This window comes from Crassostrea angulata, chromosome 6 (genome assembly GCF_025612915.1).
Source record: "Crassostrea angulata isolate pt1a10 chromosome 6, ASM2561291v2, whole genome shotgun sequence".
NCBI classification, from domain to species: Eukaryota; Metazoa; Mollusca; class Bivalvia; order Ostreida; family Ostreidae; genus Magallana; species Magallana angulata.
Window position 1 is genome coordinate 37,243,857 of NC_069116.1, and position 26,403 is coordinate 37,270,259.

A 26,403-nucleotide genomic window follows, 5' to 3' on the forward strand; every position below is an offset into this window, starting at 1 on the left:
AAGTGACGAGATCAGTAGAACTTGTCACATTCGTGGTTTGGCTGGTAAAGGGAAGTGAAGTATATTGCGGAATGCACATAGCTCGTGCAGATATTGAATATGATTGAATACAGAGGGAGCAAAAATTTAAAAAAAAAAAAAAAAAAAAAAAAAAAAAATCATCATATGATAATATTGACAGGTGATGCTCTTGAAGTGCTCGAGTTTTCCTATTTACCCAATACTTATTACCCGAGTCACTTTGAGAGTGTCTTACTTAGGATACACTAGTATCACCGGGGTCTTAACCAATCAGATTTCAGTATTTAACATGAATTTATAATAAAAAAAAGTTGTTTAATACCAAAAGTTGTTGTATTTCATCTATTCTAATGCAGATTTATATAAAAAATTTCAAAATCAAATTTTTTTATTTTTTGCACTTTGGGCTATTATATCCCAAACGGGCTATTATATCCCATTTGGGAGATTAGTCCCAACCTGATTAATCAAATTAAATGTGAATCGAAGAACAGAGTATAAACATGATAAAAGTGATAAAATATAATTTATAAGACAACCCTTTTTTTTATAGAATTCAAAAGTAAATTGCTTTAATACTTATAATGGTATTTATCTTTACTCTAATTATTATTGTAGACTTCCACTGTGCATGCTGTGTTTTCAAGATATGTGAAAGATTTTGCGTCGAATATTGAGACTATATATTGTCAACAAGGTAATTAATAAGTCTAATTTTGAATACTGCTGAATTAGTATTTATAAGTATATAATCATTAGTATATATGCTGTACAGAATTTTACCACGAATAAATGTAAAAAGATTAATTTATCAAAACCCTAGATTTATCATTACACTTAAAATACTATTATCAACGATAAAGCATATACATGTATATCATAAAAATTCAGAAAATGAATAGATTGAATATTTGTCAAAAGTCTTGTCAAAAACCTGTGGTCGGTCTTAGTTCTTGTACCTGACCCCCCCCCCCCCCCCCCCCCCCCCCCCCCCGACCCCCTTCCCAGGAGGAAAGAGAAGCAAGAAGGACTGTGGTTTTAACCATTTTTCTACAATATAATATGATGTTCCAGCAAGTGTCTGCAATGCAATCCTACTTTGATGCTACCATATAAATATATTTTTTCCAGAATGGAACCCACAACAGCAAGTCCGAAACAAACTTTCATAAGGACAGTTGCACCAGATTTACTGCCATGGTACAACATGTATAAAGTGGGCGAATTTGTCTCCAGAATGAGTGGTTTTTCATCAATCTATTCATGGTGTCAACAGAGAATGACAAAGGTTTTATGATTAGTTTGTAGCCTGTAGTTTAGTATTTGTCAATGGCATTAATTAAGCAAGTTTCTAAATTTGAAATTGAAGTGATGGGAGATTTATACTATGGCCAGATCCAGAAGGCATATGTCTATAATGAATACTTTAATAATGTGACTAAATCTAATTTAAATATTAATTTATAATGAAAGGATATTTTATTTACAATTACTGATAGATATTTTCAGAGAATGGAAGTCATGTTTTTTTTTTAAAGATTTTGGAGGAATGAATTAGAAGTGCAGACATGAATATTGAAATTAGTATGGAAATGCATAGGCATGTAGCTATGCATGATTGCATGTAGCATACAAAAGAAAATATCATAGTAGTGGCTCATTAGACAGTAGCTGAAATTATTACAGAAATTTAAAATTTGGTATAAACAGAATACTCTTACAGAGTGAGAGAAAAATTTAACACTCTTTATGACAGCTGGAAAAGAAAATTATATTTCAAACACTACATGTTAAGTACAGTACATATTAAAGAAGTTCAAGATGATTTACTCTGTACTTGATTTAATCTGTTAAGTTGTTGTCTTCTTTTTTAGATTGTTGTTTTGAACAAAGACATATATGTATATACTAACTGTTAATGACTCTGTTTTAAAGGTACATGTACTTATGAAAACTCTTCTATTTTTCATCTTTTGCAGAAATCGAAGGAATCAGATGTATCAAGAGAAGCAAATTTTCAGGAAGAAATTCAGACAGCACTAAACAAAATTGAACTGTTAGAGAGAGAATTAAACATTTTGAAGAAAGACAAACAGGTACTAATTGCATCTAGTATGTAGAACTAATCTAGATATAGATTTGGCTCAACGTGAAATTTGGACTGATGCTTTCAATGAATCTCATGACAGTCCGCCATAATTTATGTCTTGAAATTCAGCCCCAACATAGGTTGTTTATTGATACATTTAAAAGTGTAATATTTACGTGTCTCCGAGTAATAGAGTTCTGTCTAGACATGATTAAAGTGACAGTCATGATCAGTCTAAGAACAGTATATATATAGACCTACCACAACAATTAAAAAGAAACTGTTGTGATTGTCATTAATGCACATACATATGTATGACTAAATTTATTTATTTCTGTTTACATTTACTTGTGTTTTAAAAAGGATGGTCCATATAATTTGGTCCAACCGACATTGTGCTCCCCCTGCCAATGTTTGTGTGCCAGGTGTGGCCAACCTCTGGACAAGAAGCAATCAAATGTCTCGGAATTTACGACTACCGGTACATCAGTCCCACCCCCTCCCCCTCCTCCACCGCCACCCCCCACCCCCTCCTCCAGCAACACCGAGCTCCAGTGTGATGACCACCAGAATAAAGCCTAAAAGGAAAATAGTAAGTAAAATGATTGATGCTTAAATGATTTTGATATTTCACTAGATTCACTTACCGCCAATATACCAGTAACTCTTTCATCATTTTTGCTGAAATAATGTATTTTTACTTGAACTTAATTTCTGTACAGATCCAGGAAAATGAGAACAGAGTTTTTCTGGTGACAGAAGAAGCTTTGAAATCAGTCAAACTGAGGCAAAGGCAGAAGACTGTGGACTCTGAGGTGGGTTTTCAGTGATTGACAGTGTTATGACATCAAGTCATTATGTAGTTTTCAACTGTTTATTCCTCATATTAAGTAACCTCTTGCTGTAACTGAAGGAAATAAGCATCTAATAAACACACTAGTCTTATACTAAATTGCCATAAACCAACTACTGTATACAGGGAAATATTTGCCCCGTTTTATTTTCGCCCCTTTTGCCCTTGTTGTTAGTGGGCGAATTTAAGACTGGGGGAATTCCAATGTCTCAAACTATCCTTCTTTAAACACAACTGTGTCTGGGCGAATTCAAGACGGGGCGAAACTGTTTGCAAGTGTAGAAGGGCGAAAATTAAACAAAAATAACCCTGTCTACAGAATTTAATTTGTTACAAATGTGATTGCAAGACCTGTTCAATTATTAGTACCAGTGCCAGATAGCTCAGTTGACAGAGCACGAAACTAGGGATTCAGGGATTATATATCTCTGTTAGCACACATTTCTTACAAGCATGCTCCCTGTAAACCATGTTTTACTGTAGACAAAATGCTATATTAATTGCATGCTGAATGATTTAAAGCTCAATGTCAAACTTGGGTAGACGAGTATTACACATGTACATGTATTTTGTAATTTACATAATTGTAAACTATCCTATTGGAATGATCAGCAAACTTCTGCCGAGTTTATGAGTAACAGTATCATATCAATCATCATGTTTATTTGTTGTTGTTTTTTTTAACAGCCAGGAAAGCAGACACTGGGTGAAGCTCAGATAAACAGTATAAAGTTAAGAAACTGCAGACCTGAGGGGGTCATCCAAGAGGATGTAACAGCCATGTAAGTTTTGATTATTTTCCATTGTTTTCATAAACAAAGTGAGCTCACAAAGTCTTACATTCATGCAAGTATATCTTTTATGCTTCACCATAATAAGGTCAGGTATGTTTTGTCACTCTTTTCTTTTTGTTAATTTTCCACCATGACAGCAATTTTCACAGATAGTGCTTACAGACATTGAGTTTATTATTAAAGATAAAATATAAATTAGTATACAGTTACATGTATTTTTAGCAGAGTTATGACCCTTGGACTTAATTTTTTTTTTTACCTCAACATAAATTCACTTATCATAAATAACTTAAATATAACTACTGGTACATGTATGTTTGAATAATGATTATTTAGTATAGTTAGCATTTGCTTTTAGTTTTCTCTGCTTATACATATAATGAAATCCCTTAATGACTGTTTCGGAATATATTGGGAATTAACTTGCCTCCTGTTAGGGCCTTCATGTCACTGACAATCTAATTGACTCATTTTGATTCTCATATAAACAAATAAATAATTACAAATTCAATTACTTGGCATATTACTCAACTATAGATGTTTAACATTCATTTTACAAGGATTGCTAAAGAAGCTGTCAAATTCAAGAGAACTTTAAAGAAAACAGACATGAAAAGGTACAGTAACCTCATCTGAGTTTTCAATTCATGAATAACAAGTAGTGTTTATTTATTTACTGTATGTATGCTGTAAACAATGTGTATGGTTCTCATCATGTTTGATTTCCATCATCACTCAAAACTTAGAAGCAATGTGCAAATATCAATTCCATATGTCATATCTACTGGTATCTTCATAAATGTGTGTAAAGACAAGCCAAAATTTATTAGAAAGTTTTGATTTTGTTGATTATGATCCTGTACGTTTCTAGGAGCCCCGGGGGTACTCCACTGGTCAACAAATCGAGGAAGAGGGTGGCCAGTAGTCCCAGTAATCTAACCTCTGTGATGTACTCTGCACTTCAGGAAAAATTTGCAGTAAGTCTGATTTAAAGTGAGATGGTCACCATACATGTATGGCCTCCACCCCAAAAATTTGCCAATTTATTTACTGATCCATGTTTATATATGTCACGTACTGATAGTGGGTGAATGTTTTACTGCTAGGATGCATAGTTTGGTCATCTTCGCTAGCCTTGGATGAAAATCCATGATGTTTTTCTATTAGAGAACACCGTGAATTGTCACCCTTGTCTAGCGAAGATGAGTTTTTGTAACTTGAATAATTAACATGCTCATGCATTCAAGAGTAAAAGCCTCATATTAAAGGTGTCACAAACAGAAAAAAAATCATAAGGACAAAAATCATTATCAATAAAAGAGAGGGCAGAAGACTTCTATTATGTATTTTACCTATGATTTTTCCTTTCTGCAGACTGCAAATACTTCCATTGATGATATAGATGACACAGAAAATGATTTTCCCAAAAGATCAAAGAAATCACCAGTGCACAAACAAGGTCAAAGGAAATCTCCACGCTTGAGTGAAGGCAGCCCCAAAAACAGCTTCCACCATTTGAGATAAAAAAAATTTGTTTTGTTATAGATGGCTTTATAAATGAGTTTTCATTTAAAATTACTGTATTTCATAATATGTATACATTTTTGAAATTTTAGCTTTAATATTTCTTACTCATGAAAATACTGTTATTTTTATTATATGAATTGGGTTTTTACTGTTATGATACATGTACTGATATGCAGTGTTGCTAGCAGTACATGTACATGTGACTGTCAGTGTTAAACAATGTTGGAAAATCTACAAGCTTTATACTACTACTTCTGAATTAATATGTTCTTAAGTTAAACATTATACCCACTTACATGTAAATACTGTAAACCAATTTATAATCGTGACAACTTTATTTTGCACTTTACCAAAGATAAACTGGTTCATAGAAAGTAATATTTGATATTAAAATATAGATTATCCGGAAAATAGAACCATTTTAACAAGACCATGGACTTTCGATAGGACATAACTATTTCTTGCATTGAAATAAGTGAAAATTGATGCTGGTTATATGCAAATGATGCTGGAAATATGCACAGATTAGTCCTAGCTCAAAAGCCAGACAAATCTTGTTAATTTCAAATACCCATGGCTGAGTTGCCAGCAATGAAATAGGCCTATGTCACATTGCTTTTTGACACAACTACCCAAAGTCCAAGCTCCTGTTAAAATGGTTCTAATATATCTGACAGAGACAGAGGACTGGTGTGCAATAGGAAATATTCATGATGTTGAGGTTTTCTTGCATGTAAACACAGGTGGTTTACAGTAAACATTTAGTAATATATTGATTGCTTAACTGTTATGTTAAAGAAACCAAAAAAATGGGCATTTGACAAACATGTACATATATACATGTATATTTAATGACTGGTACGTCTACTTAATGTTAACAGTCATTTATCAGATTGACATATATGAGTTATCACTATTTGTTGGGTTTAATTGTTTTTATGTGAGTGTTTGTTTTATTATGCAACGCAATAATAGATTTTATGATATTCACTGTTAATTTCATTTATTCAAGTTTATCCATGTGAAATAATATTTGTGTTAACACACTTGTATATTTGTGATGTGAGGGAGAATTTATGAAGCATCGTCAGCTGATATGTGTAGTTTTCACCTCAGATTTAAATCAGAGTGATATTTGGGACTTGCACTTTCTTTGCTACTTACATGTATTTCCAAGAAAATAGCTTACTGCTAAAGTCTTTCTATTTCTAGTCACATTCCTTCCTCAGATTTTTGTCTGAGTGATATTACATTTTTTTGCAATTATAATAAACTTTTGTTTGTATTGGAATGAAAGTGTTATCATTCTTGTAGGATGTTCATATACATCTGTGCAATCCGATGGTTAACAGCACTCTGCTATTTTCAACAGCAGAAATGCAGATTGTATAAAAACCTTGGCAAGATATTGATAAAAGCATTCATTTTGCAACAATTTTTACACTTAACTTCTGCAATAATATCACAGGACTTTCTAGCAGAAACGTGGTCTTCATCATAGACGGAGCGGTGTGTACCATCATGACCATAGTTGCAAATTAAGTTTTGAAGACAGTCTACAAGAGAAAATGCTTATAGTTGAATAATTGAATATTTAAACTGATCAATTTTCAAATAATAAAACCATGTCATTCGCTCCAAACAGATGTCACACAGACAGGTACTTCTAATCGTTATTTCGTTTACTTCCAAGCCTGCGTTTGAATAGTTGTGACGTTTCCGCGGGAAATTTGAAGAACTCTTCAAGCGAAGGAGGTACTAAAGTGGGTTTGTTTATTATGCAAAATGACAGATGTTTGGATTTTAATTCATTTAGCGTTTATTCAAATACTTTTTAATCGAAAGAGATGTACAATGTCATTGTGGTGTTTTCTGCTGCCTTTCCTAGTACCAACACTTGCGGCACCTAATAGAACTGCAGTTATCAATGTTTACAAAGCGGAAAAGCCAACCAGTCGGCCACAATTGTCATCAACAATAAAGACTGATCATGCTATTGCAGAAAATGTGCGGGGAAAATACTCTGAGCTAGGAAATGTCAAAGAAACAAATGGAAGGCTGCATATGGTAACTGCTTGGAATTAATACTGTTTGTGGCGACGCCCCCTACAAAAGTTCAGCATTATTACCATATATGTACACGCTAATATTATAAGACCCAGTATACGAAAGGCAAAAACAGGATTTAATTTGTTTATGTATGACAAATCCATAAGAATACATAAATGATTGTAATAGGTATACAGGTCTTTGGTAAACAGGTCCAGTCACCCCACAGTATATCCATTTTACAAAATTATATATACATGTAGCTTTACCATGTTTACAGAGCTTAATTACCAAAGAGGGACAATTTAGAATATTTTTTGCAGTTATTTAAATATATGGAAAACATAGCTTTAGCTAAAATGAACAAATACTTACCATAATGTTCTTTGGAAACATGACATATATGTAAACATTTTACATTTAAAAAATGTATCCCCTTGATAGATTTAGCAGGTGTAAGGTTTTTGTGGCTATGTTCAGCAATTAAATTTTACATTAACCAGTTACAAGGGACCCCTACATAATGAATTGGAATGGGATCAATGTGGGACTTTTCTTCTAAGGTTGAATCATGAATGTACCTCTGATGTTCTGTCAAAGTACAAAGGAACAAGCAATTTGAAACTGCTATATCAAACTATATAAGCTAAATTGAGAGATAGTGCTTAATTAAGCTGCCAAGTTTGTATACACAATCAAACATGGTTCTATCAAATAGATTTAATATAATGAATTTAGCTTACAGTCAAGTCTGTTTTATTCTTTTGGTCAAAAAAGAGTTGTATTTACCAAAATTGAATTTATCTATTTTATTCTGGAATGATCACTACCTTCAAAGTTTGTATGAATCATCAAGAAGAGCATCTTATTGTTTATATTTACATCTTTCTTGTACGATAAATTATTAAATTAATCATAATAGTAGATAAAAGTATGCAAATTATTGTACATCAGTACGTTAGATAACACAGGTTATGCTTTTTTTTCTGTAATGTCTTTACCTTCATATCCTACACAAATCGGCAAAGAAAGCATTTTGTTGTTTAGATAAAATTCTTTGATTTAAATAAAATATAATTTCAGATGTCATCTGACTGTGATTCTGATGATGAGAGACACTTTGCAAGGCTCCCAGAAAACTGGATTGCCGTGTTCCATCTGCGAGAACGAAGTGGAAGTTCCGTCAACGACTTGCACAAAGAATGCACATCCATGATTGATAGGGTAATTTAACATATACAGTAGTATTTATATACACGTATCATATCTAAATACAAGGAGTTTGAAACTTAGTAGGTTCATCATTATCAGTATGGCTTTATCAGTCAACACATTGCAACAATAATTTTACTTTTGCAGTGTATGGAAACTCAGTGGACCAGTCAATATTCCATACCTCAGGGATGATATGCAAATTGTATGATGGCATCTTTTGAATTTTTTTTTTTTTTTTTTTAGATGCAAAGAGCTTTAGTATTTGGAGCATCAGCCATTATTATTTTGACTTTAAATCCAAGAATATTGAAAGAGGTAAGTTGTTCTTAAATGAAATGTTTTCCAAGGGAGTGAAGTTTTCATCATTTGATTTGTTCTGATTACTTAATATGATAATCTATTTTGTTATGCTTTTAGTTTGAGGGTAAACAGATGTTTTCATGTCCTGTGATCATTGTGGAGGCTTTAGAGAATGTGACAAATTTTGTCAGCATTCTGAAGAGGTATGTCATATGATATATTTGAATTTAATATTGTTCCTCTATATATTTTTTTCCTTTTTATATGTACATGATTTATGATATCATTTACATCATCTTTCAGCAAAATGAAAATGAAGGCAAAGATATATCAAGCTCCAAAGACATCTGTAAGTGATATTGTCATGAATGATTATCTGTTACCGAAGATGGATTATCAAAAAGTACGGGACTAATAGCACCAAAATCCTACTCAGTTAATGGCAATGCAATTTATTTTGTTAGGTCACCTGAGTCACACAGATGAACCTTTATTCATCAGTTTTCATTCCTTAATTAGTGTCTGTTGTTAACTTTTAGGCATTTTCATTTACTTCTTTTAAATTATGTAGCCAATCTTCATTGTGTGTAGCATCACTGGAAGAAGGGGAAGCATCAATTATGAAATTCATGATCCCCATCCCTCATGGGCCACGAAGTATAAGTAAAAAAAAAAAAGGAAAATTCTTGGAATCTTGGCTATAGAGGTCACAGACTGGTATTTTCAACTGTCAACACAAATCAATTTCTGCATACAATACAAAACCGGGTGTTGCTTGCATTTCTTGGGAATCATACAAAATTCTCAAAGGAATTTATATATTTGTCTAACAGCATGCACTTGTCCACGAAATACTTTTTGAATAATTAAAAAACTTGTTCATTCTTCATCATTAAAAAACAACTCTCTCTCTCTCTCTCTCATATGAAAATATCAAAATTTTAATACATGTGATATTAACTACTAAAGCATACTGAGTAATGCCAAATATCTGGGCTGCACAAAACATGTAGGTGGTGGTATACCCATGTATACATTAAGTTTCTTGTTTCAGTTCCCAACCCTGACCCTGTGGGCTATGTGTGGTAGACCCACCAATGGTCACAGCTACCACGAGTGGGATGGAGTGGTCTGTATGGGGACAGAGGAGGAGTCAAGTGGAAAAGTAAGGCAATCATATAACTGAAAAGTGACACCATCTAGGCATGTAACATTGTTTTTGTAAAAGGGGGGGGGGGGGGCAGACTTACGCGGTGGTGGTGGAGGTGCATACGATCTTAAACTTCTATTTTAATGCCATTTTGTTAATTTACCATATATATTTTTACATTTACCATAGAGTTTTTAACATGCTCCAAAAAATGCTGAGGGGGGATAACTCCTTTTAAATTGTCTGTTTTGAGAAAAAAATTCTGCTGTGTAAATGCCATAATATAACCGATTCATTTGATCTGGATCCTTCAGATACTAGTACAAACTAGTACAATTATATCTCATAAGAGAGATAAAATCAAATCCCAACAATTGCATCATGTAGAGATCGAGGTTTTACATGATAAAATTTCACACAAAATATGAAATAAAATTAAAAATTTGTTAAAAAAGTAAATCATTTTCTTAATAAAATTCTAATATATTAATATACAAATTTATTTTGTTACTACAGGCAGATCCTGTAAGTTTCTGGAATTTTTTCTACTCTGGAACATTTCTGATTCTGATGTTGCTTGCTATTAAATCTAGAAGACGTTTGAACAATGAATGGGGAGAGGAATCTGAAATTGAGGTATAGATACAGGTTCATATGGTTTCTCTTCTTTCACAATATGTAATATTTAACAGATTTCTAAGAATTAAATCAATTTGTTTTAGCTTTATTTTTTTAACACAGAGGAAAATGGCCGAATTGATTATGATTATGATACCTATGATTATGATACCTATACCATTCTTTTTTTTCAGTCTGCTTTAAGAGACTTGACTTTCAAAGCTCTGTCCTCCATGAAGACAATAAAATTGAAGGAAAATCATCTGAATCCAAATGCTTTGTGTGCTATTTGTTTGGAGTTGTTCAACAGAAAACAGGTTTGTTTCAATTGTTCATACTTTACAATTTACACTTATGTGCACAAGGCCTAGTATATTTAAAAGCATTTTATTTTTACACCTTGGAAAGATGCTTTGTGCTTACAACTTTTGATGTTTGTACATGTCTGATTTCTATTACTCACAGAAGGTTAAAATTATTATTTTTGCATGGCAATCTGAAAACAAAACTGCATGATATTTTATTTTGCAATCTTGACTTCCAATTGATGAAAATGTTTTGTATACGTGGTACATATTTTGTGCATTTGCTACATCAAAAAACCAACATACCATAGTTTCAAAATTTGTTGACCTATGATTTTTCTTTCTTATTCAGAAACTAAGAGTGCTTCCATGTTCCCATGAGTTTCACACTAAATGCGTCGACCCATGGCTGTTAAATAATAGGACCTGCCCACTTTGTAAACTCAACATTGTTGGTAAGTTCTAGATTCAAGCAGAATGACAAACAAGAATCATGTCAAATCTGTCATTGTATATTTTCTCTATTATGAAATTTGATCTTGGTCTTGACTTGGTCAGCAGTGGACTTGTGTGATAATCAGTCTTTCATTATACTGTGCCTATAAACCTATGGTTGCACTGTATTTATCAGCTCATAGTTTTATTTGAGGTACTATATATTATCAGCCTTTGATTGTACAATTAGTGACCATCAGTATATCCGAATATGCTTTGACCATCAGTCTATGGTTTTTTACTGTGACTATTAGTCTTTCGTTATTTTGTGACCATAAGTCTATGGTTTAAATGTGACTTTTAGTCTATGGTTTTACTGTGACCATAAGTCTATGGTTTTACTGTGACCATAAGTCTATGGTTTTACTGTGACCATAAGTCTATGGTTTTACTGTGACCATAAGTCTATGGTTTTACAGTGACTATTAGTCTATGGTTTTACTGTGACCATAAGTCTATGGTTTAACATTGACTATTAGTCTATGGTTTTACAGTATCAGTTAGTCATGCTTTGACCATTAGTCTATGGTAATACTGTGACTATTAGTCTATGGTTATACTGTGACTACCAGTCTATGGTTATATTGTGACTATTAGTCTATGGTTATACTGTGACCATCAGTCTATGGTTTTACAGTATCAGTTGGTCTGTGGTCATGCTTTGACCATTAGTCTATGGTTATACTGTGACTATTAGTCTATGGTAATACTGTGACTATTAGTCTATGGTTATACTGTTACTACCAGTCTATTGTTATACTGTGACCATCAGTCTATGGTTATTCTGTGACCATTAGTATATAGTCATGCTGTGACCATCAGTCTTTGCTTTTACTGTAAACATTAGTCTTTGGTTACACAGCCTAAAGTTGTATATTAGCTATGAACCTTTAGTTATGCTATGACCATCAGTCTGTGGTTCTACTGTGACCATCAGTCTGTGGTTCTACTGTGACCATCAGTCTGTGGTTGTAATGTGACTATCAGTTCGGGTTATACACTGACCAGCCTACCATAACGATACTGTCACTATCATCCTTTTGTTGAACCATCATTGTAGCAGATACTTATACTGTCACCATCAGTCTATATATAGTCAGTCTATGTTTTGATCATTTTAATTAGTCAGCTCTTAACATATATATTCCAATGAAGTACTTATTTGACTTTGAAGGATAACCTGGTTTGAGTTTATCATCCTTGTGAAAATGTTATGTAGTGTATATATTACATAAGTAAAATTTTAAATGCTAAAATATTTTAGCAAAACTGTAATAATGCTTCTTTTTCTTTTTTTTTTTTTTTTTAGATGAAATGGCCAAAGGAGGCAGTATATGAAGACTAGACTATAAGCAAAGATTTTATAAAAGAGCTTTATCACCAATGCAGAAATGTTGTTCATGCATTGCATTTTTTGGTGGCTTGGAATGTGGTATGGACAAAAAAAAACCAGCAATGCTTTAAAATCTAATAAAGTTAAACCCCGTCATTTTGTGGTTGCATCAGCCAAGATAAGACATTTGACTTTTGTAAACAATAATTGTGGTCTTTCAGATTGTTATGTATAAGCTGATAAAATACTGTGTGTATACATGCTTTAATAACTGTGATTTGTACAAATGTATACTATGGAATCATTAGAATTCGTGATGGCTTACTTTTTGTGGTATACATGCGTAGCCCTCCCTTCAAATTTAAATCCTTGATGAAAACAAATTTTGAAAGGGTAAGGTGTCTTACTGAAACTGAAAAGAAACAACCACAAAATTACATCACCACGAATAAGCTAAAAACCCACAATCTACGAAATTGCCCTCACCCTCCCCCCCACAAATTAAAATGATTATACAATATTTTACTGCAAAACATTTAATGATTATTTATTGAAGTTCTATTCCATCCTTTTATATTCTTCCAAAAAAAAGTAGCACAGAAAGTTTTACAACACTTAGCAACACTTAGCAACACTGAAAAAATACTTTTAGTTTTAAAATTTGTCCGTTTTCCTACAGGGCTCTTCATTTTAAGAAGATAAATAGAGTCTAAAAATGGCCAGAACTATCCAGCCCTCTTAAGCTTTAGATTCTTTACTAAATGATCGTTAAAATTCATATACAAATATTCAAGGTAAATCTAATCAATATTATGTTGATTACCTAGCCTTAAAATACATGTATAAGAATAATTGTTTTCTTATGAATTCACAACTTGATACCAAAAAAAAATGTTCTCCAGAATGAATGTTGCATACATTTTAAGTTTGTAGCCTAGTATATAGTTGTTATGAATAAATATGTTGAAATGTTAAATTGACATATATTTAAATTACATCAAGCATTGTTCTGAGAAAAAAAATCACACATTTATCAGAAAATTTATACATTTATATGTTCAATTTATGATTGTGTTCCCCTTAGAAGATGCGTTTTACATTGCAACAGAATATGATGATCTAAACTGTTTGGGAGTTTAGTTTTTTTTGTTTGTTAATTGATGTGAGGATTTTATTATAATTATATCAATTTTTATAATACATTGTATTTTGGGTATGTTTTGAGAGATGACTGCATTCACCAGTATGTATAACCTTATTTATCAAGTATTGTATAATAATACAATGTTCACAGATGTGCTATCAATAATATTCTGTATATTTATTTGTTATTCAAAGGTGACTTGTTAAAAATAAATGCATTGAATGAGAACACTGCGTCTGCCTCATCGTTCAATGACTTTGGTGACCCTATGTCGATTTTAATGCTGCAGAAATGTGCACTGAAAGTCATAATGTTTTACATTCCTACATCAGGCAAAATCAACGATAATTTAAAAACATTGGCTGTTATATTTAACCATCCCATTTTTAGCTTTAGTAGTGGATCTATTTCACTCATGCCATTACCTTTATCTCCGAAGATGGAATGACATTATGTATGTATGGAAAGTAAATGGTTGCTTCCAACCAATCGGTATGGGATGGGGAAAAAAGTAATTTCCTAGATCTATTTCCAGTTCTAATTAAGTAAACATTGCGTGGATTTGCAATATACCTCTATCTCTATAATCAAAATTATTTGGTACATTTGATTTCTCAGTTAATAACCGACGCGGTCAGTTACGGAAATGGGGGGGGGGGGGGGGTCACAAGTATGCTTGTAGGATATTTCAGGACATCTTAACTTAGAGCATGCATGATTTTCAGATTTTCCCGCTTTGCTACATATGAACACTATCTGATGATCTTTATTATTACAGAGAATTATTAAAGACAGAATCGGCGCAGCCAGGGACCACAAAGGCATTATGAGTATAAATGCACAGGTCTCTCATCTTCGCTAGCCAAGTGTCCGATTCGTTTTTCTCAGAAAGCGAAGATGCAGTTTTCAGTGTAAGAGTTGAAAGTATAAGATCTGAGTGTAAGAATGATAAAATAAATTAACTTCCTCCCAATAATGGGAATTTTTATTACTCTTTATACAACAACACCAAAAAAATCTGCTAATTAATGAAACTATTCCGATAAGTTTTCAAATAAAAGGAAGGAAAATTAAACGTTTGTGTTTTATTTATGGTAAGAGTAAAATAAATACGTTTTATAAATGGGATCTTTTTTACCCTACAACACGCATAAGTTTGCTACAGAAATCATGCCCAGAGGATCTATTTATGATCTAACCGAAAAACAGCCGCATAACACTGACAGCAGAAGATTGATCTGAAAGCGGAAGTAAATACGAGGGCTTGTCATTGCGTGTCCAAGACTCGCTAATTTCTAACTACGCTCTGGAATGAAAATCTTTTGTTCCCAGTATTATCTCGTCTTTTTTTCTCTAGGAATTTGAAATTAGATTGTCAAAGGACCATACGTTACCCATGTTATTATCAGTGTATTGAAGAATCAATGCGGAAAATCCTATTTGTTTGTCATTCTTCGTAATATCACATTTTTTTTATTGCAAAAACACATTTTTTATTAGCTCGATTGGAAACGATTCTAGAGCCATCTAAGATAAAATCGTAAACATTAGAATATGGCTCAGTGGTATTCATCGTCAAAATGTGAATTACTTATAGTAATAACAATAATCCTTAAATGATATACGACGTTTTTATGAAATATTCAGAACCTTTTATCAAACATTAGCGAAGTCTCTACTCTTTGAACAACCCACCCCTACTCCCGACCAAGAATACTGTTTTCATTTCAAATAATTTGATATCTTGTTCTGCATTTATGAAATGAAGACATCAGAAAAGTTATGTTTTAAAACAAAGGAGCAGAAGTACCTAGATCATCCGTAATGACGCGTTATGGGTAGTACCAATATATACTGACCAATCTCATTTATCATTTGATAAACAGCGACATGTATCTCGAAACCTGATGATACAATCGTAGGACGTAATTCAGTATAATTGGATACCCAGATTAGTCAGTTCGTGTACGAAAGGCTTGCGATTACACCTAAAATGATCGGATTTCCCAAATAACCAACCAGTGCGCGTTTTCTTCTTCTCGCCCTGAGGCCCTAGAGGTTCGGATGTAAGCGATGGACCCAAACAATGTTCGACACGTATTTGCACAAACCATACCCTCTACCGCTCACCCTTTGGTTCGGGTTCATTTGGCTTTGTCATAGTTTTCTTATCACGTGACTCTTTAAAGGGTATATGTACTGGGCCCACTTGCTTTAGTAAGACCTGAACTCTTATCCCAACTAGAAGTACGTTATCTTCATTTTTACATCTGTAGAAAATCTATTTCATAGGACTGAACATTACTGTTGCAGATATTTTTTTGGCCTTGGAACTTTATCATCTGTGTTTCCAATATTGTTCTTTCAGAATGCTTAGATTAGTAGTACTTGGGGCTTTGGCCTCCATGGCCTTTGGCATGAACCTTGGAGGTCTGAACTTAGGAGCCAGTAAGTTGACTGTAACAAAATTTTGTTAAATTTGATAATCAGTGATAGTGACAAATCAAACAAGGATAAAGTACAGAGTGTATATTGTTTGATATCTCTATTGAAAAGAAAAGGCATAGAGATTATCCCTGTTAACCACCAAATTCGTACATCTAATTTTCCTCGTTGTCACAAAGCAAATATATAAACAAGAAAAAATTTGTGTTTAAGCCAAAATTAATGGTAATAACAAACATAGGTTATTATTTTTTGGTTAAGTTAATCTTAAAGAAAACTCATTATTTTTCACTTGTGATAAAATTGAAAGAATTTCCGTAAAATTGCAACAACAACAAAATTGAAAATTGTTATACGCATCGTTTATTCGAATCAGTGGGCGGACTCATGGGAAACCTCGGTAATATGCAAAGCATGCTGAAAAACATGCCACCAGGAGCCATTGAGAACGCCATGAAAAGCCTGACCCCCGAGAAAATCAACGAAGCTCTGGAGAACCCCCAAATGCAGAAAATGATGGAAAGCATGGGTTAGTGCTCTAAATGCGCTCACAGTTCGGGTCATGCCCATTTAATTCCTTTACACAAAAAGTTCGAAAACGCTGAATTACACAAAAAGTTCGAAGACGTAGTTTAACTTTTCATTTATTTTCTCATTGTTAATTATTTTTGTTTAATATGAACTGTCTCAAAACACTTACCATTCTGGTTTCTATGAATAATCTGATCGATAAATTATCACACAGAAAGCTTCATTTTAGATTTTTTTGTAAGCGGCAAAATGTGTGAATTTATGCAGGAATCACAAAAGAACAGGCTGAGCAGGCCGTCAAGATGATGCCCAAGGACCCTAAAGTCCTCGCCTCCATGATGACCGACAAACTCGCCGGCAGCAAGGATACCTTTGAACAGATGGGCCTCCCAGGTTAGCTTAAATTCACACGGATCAATGATGTACTTACTCATTGAACGATGAATACCCAAGCTCAGTCTTCGAATGTGTCAGTTTTAGCTAAAACTTTCCACTCTTTACAGTTGATGAGCTCCCCGCAATTGTTGGCGAGCTGAAAAATAAATTTAAGGATGATTTTGGAATTGATTTTGATAACGGTAAGTTGTCTTTTGAAACGGAAAGAAATGATGAATAAATGTCGAATCCATTTAAGAAATACTATTTCTATGAATGTCTGTATCACAGATGACGAAGAATCCGTGATCGGTAAACTGAAGCAGGTCGCCATTGATCGTCTGAAGGAAGAGGGAGTGGAGATCGACTCCGAAGATCCCGAGAAAACCAAGAAGTCCATCATCCAGAGAGCCAAGGCTTACTTTGGCGTTTCCCGTAAGTCGTTAACGACTTTAGCCGTTTTTCTTAATACATTTTTCTTTGGTCTTATCGATACAAAATAGACTAAATGTTGTGTTAGTTGTTGAAGTTTTTGGGGGTTTTTTTTCTGCAGCCGACATGGACGATGGGGAGTTCAGACAGATGGTTCTGAAGGATCTCCTGATCAACCTCCAACAAAAAGGATTCGACATCGATCCTGGTATTGAATCTTATCAAATTTTACCTTATAATATTCAACGGAGATAATTTTTTAAAGAATACATTTTCACAGAATATATATAGCAGCCATATTTAATTGTTCCTTGAACAGAGGAGCCAAAGGAATCTATCATGAAGCTGAAATCCATGGCTTTCGAGATGGCCAAGAACTACGGATTCGAGATCGACGAGCAGATGGAATGGCCCGAAATCAAAAAGAAGGTCATGGAAACCATGAGAGAGAATGGCGTTCCAGTTGGTAAATAGTCTTACATGGAAATCTCATCAACATTGTGTCTCGGGACTCAAATTTTAGCCTTAAGCGGTGGTGCAATACATTAAGTGAGGAGCTGAGTCTACCCTCAACTCTAATATTTTGAATAGAGAATGTTTCTGAAGATATTGATTGTATCTATTTTTTCAGATGACCAGGAGAAACTCATCCCCTACCTGATGGAGAAATTCCAGGAATACCAGCCACTCATCCTCGAGTTCCTTAGCAACATGCGTAAGAACAATTAATCCTATATCCAACTCACGTTCTGAAACATACATTGTTCCACCTTCCACCAACTAGCAATTTCATAATTATTTTTTTTTGCCAATGCTTAAGACTTGGTAAAGATAAGAAATTCATCAATAAAATAGCTAAACAAAAACTGGTCAATAAAAAACCACGCTCCCCTTACAGAACCCGAGGTTGTTCCCCAGATGGTTCCCCAGATGATGCCCCAAATGAGACCAATGCCAGTGATGCACCCAATGGCCATGCAGCGTCCACCATTCGGTAAGTTCCGACCGTGTCTTCGGATTGCATTATGTGCTGACAAATGTATCCTTATTCATCCACTTACATGAATGCGTAATTATTTCAACTGCATCTTGGTATATTCAATTTGTTTTAATTTTAGCCATGCCCTTGACCCTCAACCTCGAAATCAACATTGACGACAACGAAGAGTCAGAATTCGGTGGAAGATATCGTAAGTTTTGTCAAACTATTGCACGTTCCAATTGTAAAATAATCCGAATAAATAAGCTATCAAACAGTGCTAAGAGCTGTGCAACGTTGATTGGGTTATAACTCCATTAATCTTCATAATATCCTTTAGAGTGAAGAAAAAATGTGAATGCTAGTTGTTTAATTTCATTTGCAGAGTATGACGAAGAGGCTGAGATGATGGAAATGCTTCAGGATCTTCTCCACTAGTGAGTAGTTTGAAACAATTTGACTTGAAAAAAATAATTATTCAAATGTTAGTAAAAAGTACCGATTTCGTTGAAGTCTAAGGTAACGAATGGTAGACATTGCGTTTCCTAATTTTTACAGCCGCCACATGGCCAAGAAACTGATCGCCGAGAACCAAATGCTCCACCACCGCCTGATGGCCTTGGACAGACCAGTCATGTCAAGGTCACCCATGCTCACCGCCATCATGGCCAGATCTGAGGAATAAATAAAGGAGTTTGGAGAAGAAAAAAAACCCCGCGAGATAAGAACAGCGATGGAGACCTGCAACTCGAACCAGAACAACATAACAGATGTATAAGGCATCAAATTACAACGTTTTAGAATTGATTTAACAGCAACAATAACAAATCATGTATACTACTTCATTAAAATCTATTTAAAAGAAACATGACTTTTGCTAATCATGTTTATTTTTTGTGTTTTTTTATTTGTGATTTGCGTTTATTAACCAATGAAACTAACGTAGTATTGTTCTGATAAAGAGAAAACAAACGTTCAAGTGGAAATATTTTACAGCTACAGTATGTATACATAAGTAATGGAAAATTGAACGCGTGATATAAACACCCCACTATCTCTTGTCATTTTGATCTTTACACACTTATAATTGAGGGGGATTGAAAAGAGATACGTTTGTTCTCTTCTTAAATAAGATTGCATTACAATTTGCTAAAGCTGGGATACATGTAAATCTTTTCAAGTCCACTCCTTGATTTTATAATTTGCAAAGATGAATTTAAAAAATGATATCAATGGCATTTAGAAATTATATAAGTTGTCTCAACACAATTTCAGTTTAATTCAAATTAAATTGAAAAATTACATTACGAATAATTTTAGTTATCAAAAATGAGAGATTGGGTTCTAAATGAATTAAGTGAATCAAATTTTGGAAAAAAATATTTAGTCTCCAAAAAATTGCAGAAATTTCACGTTCAATCGAAAATCTTACCTTATTCTACATTCAAGTAGAAATCTTGTTATCATTTCTTTTTGCATTATCTTTTTTAATCTTAATAATTTGAAAAATCTATCATAGATACTTAGTTTATGTGACAGAGGGGAAAAACATTTTTAAATATAATCTTTTGGAGAAGTTTAATCTTATCAAATATACAACATAAATCATTAGTTTACATCCGTTTACAAGTGCTGGGATCTCTGTAGAATATGTTTACTTATCTGATAAGCAGTCCCTTTACTTCCGGGTTGATTTGTTTCCATTGTTCAAAATTAAGATTGAAGCAAAGATATCAACATTAGTTTAGTGTAAATAATAATGTAGGAATAATAATGTTTGTTTAACTCCAGTAATAAAACAAGAAATTTAGATGATGAAGAATTCTTCATCATATGTTTGATCGATTGTTCTATTTATTATAAGATGTAATATACATGTGTATAACGATTGCAAAACGGTTGTAGCCTACTGTAGTATACATAATTGTCTTTTGGTATATCAATATAGGTCAGTAATAAAGATATAAATGTATAATATAAATCTGCTAAATGTTTTCTATTTCTCTAATTCTTCAGAAATTTCTTTGTGTTCATAGTGCTATTCACAAAACCAATTCTGTGTATAAACCAGTATACATGTAAAAAAAAAAAACCAAAAGTTTCAAAAACGTTAAAAACTGTCTTCAAATGTACCCGGTATTTTTAAGCAGTGTTCATATAGTGAATAACAGCGTTTTACCCGTTATCCTTAGTACATTTTTGTTGGAAAATGTTTACATTGCATAATGATGTCTATATTTTATGCCTTTGAGGCATATTTTTCGTAGAAACTTTTAACTTTATTGAAAATGCACGGATTGACGTCAAAATTCGTAAGGATCGAAAACAACGACTTTACGAACTTTCACTCCATTTGTATAGATAATAAACTATAGATCGGAGAGAGTTAAGAAGACATCATTTCTGAAATATTGAAGTAGTCATTTGCAGATTTTATTGAAGAAGTAAAGTATGTCAGAATTAAGAACAGAGAGATGAAATTATGTGAATAGTAAACTCCTTTCTTTTGGGGTTCATACCACAGGCACTTGTTTCTGAGAAAAATTTACCCTATAATATAATAATAACTATTAATAATAATAATTATTATTATATATAATAATAATTATTATTATTATACTATAGGGTAAATTTTTTTCTCAGAAACAAGTGCCTGTGGTTCATACGGACTATGAAGGTAGCAAAAGCGAATCTCTGCAAGTGTCCTTCCATATATAAATCATTTTTTAAATAAAATATGCGTGACAATCAAATTGTATATTTTCCTAAAGCATTTAAAATCAACGAATTTGTTTGACAAAAAGCGTAACTCTGGAGTTAAAAAGGAAAACATGCGTTTAATGATAATATTTCCTGAAAATTTTTCAGACATACTATAAAATATACATTTATTTTTTGAAATACACCGGATATGAAATGATACATCAAGCAATATGCTTTTAAAAAAATGCTACTTGTTGCAATAAATATAAGCGGTTCTGTTTAATATTGTAGGACCCTTTAAATTATAATTGATCATAATTATTTCTAGTTTTTAATTAAAATCCAATAAATGAGAAAAATTACTTGTAAGTAAATTTCAATATCATAATTCATGTATAATGTCATCATAAAGTAATAGCTAAATACAACAACATCGGTTTAATTAAACTTATTGGTGGTTACAAAAATAAGGCAACATTTAATTATCCATTTTACAAAGTTGCCTCGAATATCAAGCATCTTAATATCTTAACAAAGATTTGTTTGTTGATGGATCCGCTTTGTCGAATATAAAAGCAATTAATTTGTATTATGATAAACTTTCTTTGGCATCCGGCTTGTTCTTACCTTTTTGAAGAAATCCCCATAAAAAATATTTACGATAAGTAAAGGTATAAACTAAAAGAGGGAAGTTGTATCTCGTTTATTATAAAACAAATATTTACCGTGTACCCTGATGTTTTAAGACAACCTCGGGCCATTAGAATATTACTTTCATTTAACCTGTGAATTACGGATTAATACGTAACTGCAGACGACCCAAACCTTGCCGTCTGCTGTTCGATCTGAGAGCAATTTACACGGTGCCACGTGTGTTTCATGTTTCTTCCTGATGCCCCTCAATTGTATTGCATCTTCCGTAATCGACATGTTACCCGAATGTGATGTTACCCGAACCGTCATATTACATCAGAGGTAATATATATAGCCGGGAAATCCAGATTTTAGTCAGTTACACAGTGAACTCGCAAGCAGTAAGTAGATGTGGTTGAATTATATGTGCAACAATTTTTTTTTTTAAAGAAAATTCCTTAGCTACCTTTATTTTTCTAAGAGATTGTTGATTGATGTCTGAAATCATGCAAATAATAATTGCTGACATCAGGTGAATCTTGTATCATTGTCACCCCCATTCAATACAAACCATTACCAAGTGCTTTATTCTTTTATATTTCTATTGTAGAAATGATCCGAATTGTAATTATTGGAATGCTGGCAACAGTTGCCATGGGCCAAAGTAAGTTTGCGGTCAAGTTGTTGAAACCTTGGGCAAGTTGAGCTTTGATACTAAAGAATGCATCTTCTTGGTATCAAATTTGGAATCATATAAAATGATGCAAAGCTTAAAAGGGCTTGATGGTTGTGGTCATTTTTACACTATATCAATCTCCAAAAAAGAAGAACTGTATATTAAAAGAAAGCAAATATTCAATTTCTAAATTTGAATATTTTAATTTTTTTCTTTACTAAATGATAAGTAAATAAATCAATATAAAAATTTACAGAAAAATCTGATGGTTAATTTTGACCATCCAGTTTCCATATTGAATTTTAAAGAAAATCAAACAAAGCAAGAACTAGAAAACGGTTAAAAATTGATTCTCAAACAACACTACTGTATCCGAAAACAAACCGTCCATCTAACATTACTGTTATATTTGATTTGCATCATTGTTCAACGTTTGCTTTTCAGTGTTTGGCGGTATGGACATCTCAAGCATGATGTCAAGCATCAACCCAGAGATGTTGAAAGACCTTACCCCAGAGAAAATCGAGGATGCCCTCAAGAACCTCCCCCCTCAAATGAAGGACATGATGCACAGCATGGGTATGTCACAACCTGATAACCGCTGCATCTTTAATAACTGTTAATATATACGATTACCACACATTTTCAATTAGGGGAAGATACATCGATCATTGCCCCCCCCCCATTAAAAATAAATGAAACTAACCGTAGTTGTTGACTGTTCCAGGAGTGGACGAGTCCCAGCTTGAGGATATGGTTAAGAACCTGCCCAAGGACATGGACCTGAGCGCCCTGGCTGACCAGGTCAAGGACAACGCCGCCTTCAGCACTGACCAGATCAAGGACATGATGAAAGGGATGGGAATTGAAGGTGACCTTCATATGTGTAATTATTACTGGGATATCTTGTATATGCGACCTGCATTAGGAAACGCGATCATCAACATTGCATTTTTTAAAAATAAAGGCGCACTACATGTATATGCAAATGTGCATTTTGGCATTGGTATATAAAAGGCATTCTATAATTCATTTCTTATATGACTTTCAGGTGATCTCAACGATATCATCCCCAAGATGAAGAAAGATCTCCTGAAACAGGTCGAGAAAGACCTTGACATGAAAATCGAGGATGGTGAGTTCTGTTTCTATATTTTGTGTTAAGGTGTTTTTTTTATACAATTTAACGTTTTCCTACATCTCTTTCTCTATTGTTTGATATATCAAGTTAACAGCGCGTGTTTTTTAACTTTTGTGTAGTCGACACCAGCGACATTGTCGGAAAGTTGAAGGAGAAGATCATGGGAGACCTGAAGGAGGAAGGCTTGGACCTGAGCAACCCCGAAGAGCTGAAGAGACAGATTCTGGAGGAGATGAAAGTATCTTATGGCGTAGAACGTAAGTATCAAATACAGCTACACAAAACTGTATCGAGGTCTGGACTTTTTTAAGAGTTCAATTTGATGTAAAACTATATTCTTTATATATTCGCTTTCTTTAAACATCATACTCGTGGTTTTTTTTCTCTCTTGAAAAGAAGTGGGTTGTTTAATGCGATTGTTCAAAATAAAAGCTTGCTTCTTCATCTACAGTATTCTAAATAAATATTAAGGGAAAAAAAGTGTGTCGAAATTTTAATGAGGTTCTATATTTTAAAAATTTTTGTATTTGTTTGATTCAAAAATATCTCTCATCATTACAGCCGATATGGACAACGATGAGTTCAAGCAGATGATCGTCAAAAACATCATCAGTGATCTGCAGGAGGCAGGGTTTGAAGTCGACCCAGAGAAACCAGAGGAGTCCCTCATGAAAGTCAGAGAAATCGCCAACGAGAAGGCCAAGGAATTCGGATTCGATTTCTCCGAAGGTTTCAGCTTCGACTCTATTACAAACACAATCATGGAGAAACTGAGAGCTTTCGGCGTCCCAGTCGGTATGTTTTATTAAAAGTATTATTGCCCTCATTATTCTTAAAATCTCCAGATGCTCACAGAAGGAATAGATTCAACATGAATAAATACATGTAATCACATCAAGATTTAACAAACCCTTGTTCCTACCACAGATGAGCCCAACAAGCTGTTGCCGTACATCATGGAGAAAGCCCAGGAATACTGGCCAATGATCGAGGAAATGATGATGGCCCAGACCATGCCCCCAATGCAGCCCGCCCCAATGCCCATGGGCCCAGCTCCTCAATATGGAGGTAAGATTCAGACCATACACACAGTTATTTTGTCTCTTTTGTAATTCGACTGAAGTTAAAGTATATTTTAATTTTTCGGGAAAAAAACCCTACGATTTGACACCGATTTAATACAAGGATAATTCTATTTATAGCTCCCCTGACCTTGAACCTTGAGATCAATGTGGATGGTGGTGACAGGCCCACCAATGTCGGTATGCCCGGCAGCCATTTCTCCGAGGAGGAAGTCAGCGAGATTCTCCAGGATCTCCTCCACTAGTAAGTCGCATTGTTTATGATTGTAAGGAATACCCTGATCTATGTTTAAAACGAGGACACATAGTGAAAACAATATTGCATTGTCATTGTGAGCAATGTCGTTAAAGTGCATGAAGCAATTTAAGAAGAGATAAAATTCAAAAGTCAACAATTTAAGAGATCCCATAAATTTTCGTTTTTTTTAAATCACCAGTTTAGTGTTTGAAATTTGCATAGAAATTGCAGCACTTAATTTGCTATTTCCATGGTATTATTTTTCTTCTCGAGGTTTCCAATTAGCAGCGACACTCAATCAATTATCGTCTGAAATGAGATATGTTATATGTTAAGGTATCTTCACCAGCTATAATGAATGTTTTTTTTTTTTGTTTTACAGCCGTACTTTGGCAAAGAGCCTCATCGCCAAAAACGAGATGCTGCACCACCGTATCGAGGCCCTCGAGAGCAGGAGGCCACCAATGTCCAAGTCCCCCATGCTTAACGCTCTGATGCACAAATACCATGAGGAAAACTAAATCATCGTTTATTCGGAACACATAGGGTTCTTGTATTTGCAACGCCAGGGGTTTAACAGTTAGGGTGTTGGCTCTACGCCTAATCAAGACATTTTGCATAGTGGAATCAGCAATCTAATATTTCAATTTCAAGCTTGTCGGTGTAACATTAATTGTAACAAACGATTGAGCAAAATCAAGTGTTACAGGGTGGGTAAATATGAATATTAAATATAGAAAAATATAACTTTTTGAAAAGTGTTTCATTTGCTGTAGGAATGCTATGATTACCGGTATGTACAGTAGCCAATGTTATATGTAGGTTTAACGGTGATAATTTTAAATTATAATGCCTTATAAATGGCGTGAATGACAACTGTCGATTGAAGAGCTGTTATGATATTAAGGGTCCTCCAATTCATAGGGAAAAGTTTTGCATTTAAGCTTATATTTTTCTTCTTATAGATAAAAAATTACAGTTTACACGTAAAATGAGAGGAAGTTAATGATACTTTTTTCTCCAAGGGGGGTGGGGGGGGGGGGGTCATAAATTAAAAAAAAAAGTTATTGCTATTTAAAAAGTCCCTGCTTCATCATTCAAATTTCGGGTCATTAGATCTAAGCTATACCCATTGCACTACAAAGATAAGCAACCTTAATTGGAGATAAACCCGTTTTATATTGGGTTGAAATTGCCAAGTTATGACGTTCTTTCATAGAAAGTATAAGTCACGGGATGTCGGGGACTTTTAAGTTGAAATATTTTAGGACTATA

At 33.7% G+C, this 26,403-nt stretch overlaps 4 protein-coding genes across 4 annotated transcripts in view; all 4 read left to right on the forward strand.

Annotated features, from left to right (window-relative positions):
- Window positions 1-5,576, forward strand: part of LOC128187371 (proline-rich protein 11-like) — a 12,394-nt gene extending 6,818 nt beyond the window's left edge. The window contains 10 exon segments of the mRNA XM_052857787.1: window positions 640-718; window positions 1,153-1,309; window positions 2,001-2,117; window positions 2,474-2,629; window positions 2,631-2,702; window positions 2,833-2,925; window positions 3,651-3,745; window positions 4,318-4,374; window positions 4,629-4,734; window positions 5,132-5,576. Coding sequence (XP_052713747.1) covers window positions 1,154-1,309; window positions 2,001-2,117; window positions 2,474-2,629; window positions 2,631-2,702; window positions 2,833-2,925; window positions 3,651-3,745; window positions 4,318-4,374; window positions 4,629-4,734; window positions 5,132-5,281 — 1,002 coding nt within the window. The 5' untranslated portion in view covers window positions 640-718; window position 1,153 and the 3' untranslated portion in view covers window positions 5,282-5,576.
- A 1,471-nt stretch (window positions 5,577-7,047) lies between these two features.
- LOC128187369 (RING finger protein 215-like) lies at window positions 7,048-14,121 on the forward strand. Its single transcript, XM_052857784.1, has 10 exons — window positions 7,048-7,351; window positions 8,417-8,557; window positions 8,792-8,863; window positions 8,966-9,051; window positions 9,152-9,197; window positions 9,903-10,013; window positions 10,515-10,634; window positions 10,811-10,933; window positions 11,274-11,376; window positions 12,726-14,121. The coding sequence occupies exons 1-10, from the start codon at window positions 7,070-7,072 to the stop codon at window positions 12,752-12,754; spliced, it is 1,113 nt and encodes a 370-aa protein (XP_052713744.1). The 5' UTR covers window positions 7,048-7,069; the 3' UTR covers window positions 12,755-14,121.
- A 1,949-nt stretch (window positions 14,122-16,070) lies between these two features.
- Window positions 16,071-19,367, forward strand: LOC128188595 (uncharacterized). Its single transcript, XM_052859743.1, has 13 exons — window positions 16,071-16,140; window positions 16,262-16,341; window positions 16,715-16,867; window positions 17,137-17,262; window positions 17,373-17,447; window positions 17,536-17,679; window positions 17,798-17,884; window positions 17,996-18,142; window positions 18,308-18,391; window positions 18,575-18,670; window positions 18,795-18,866; window positions 19,041-19,092; window positions 19,214-19,367. The coding sequence occupies exons 2-13, from the start codon at window positions 16,263-16,265 to the stop codon at window positions 19,338-19,340; spliced, it is 1,242 nt and encodes a 413-aa protein (XP_052715703.1). The 5' UTR covers window positions 16,071-16,140; window position 16,262; the 3' UTR covers window positions 19,341-19,367.
- A 2,815-nt stretch (window positions 19,368-22,182) lies between these two features.
- Window positions 22,183-25,803, forward strand: LOC128189323 (uncharacterized). Its single transcript, XM_052860883.1, has 10 exons — window positions 22,183-22,392; window positions 22,602-22,655; window positions 23,112-23,246; window positions 23,395-23,538; window positions 23,719-23,802; window positions 23,928-24,065; window positions 24,370-24,603; window positions 24,736-24,876; window positions 25,011-25,134; window positions 25,511-25,803. The coding sequence occupies exons 2-10, from the start codon at window positions 22,604-22,606 to the stop codon at window positions 25,647-25,649; spliced, it is 1,191 nt and encodes a 396-aa protein (XP_052716843.1). The 5' UTR covers window positions 22,183-22,392; window positions 22,602-22,603; the 3' UTR covers window positions 25,650-25,803.
- The last annotated feature ends 600 nt before the right edge of the window (window positions 25,804-26,403 follow it).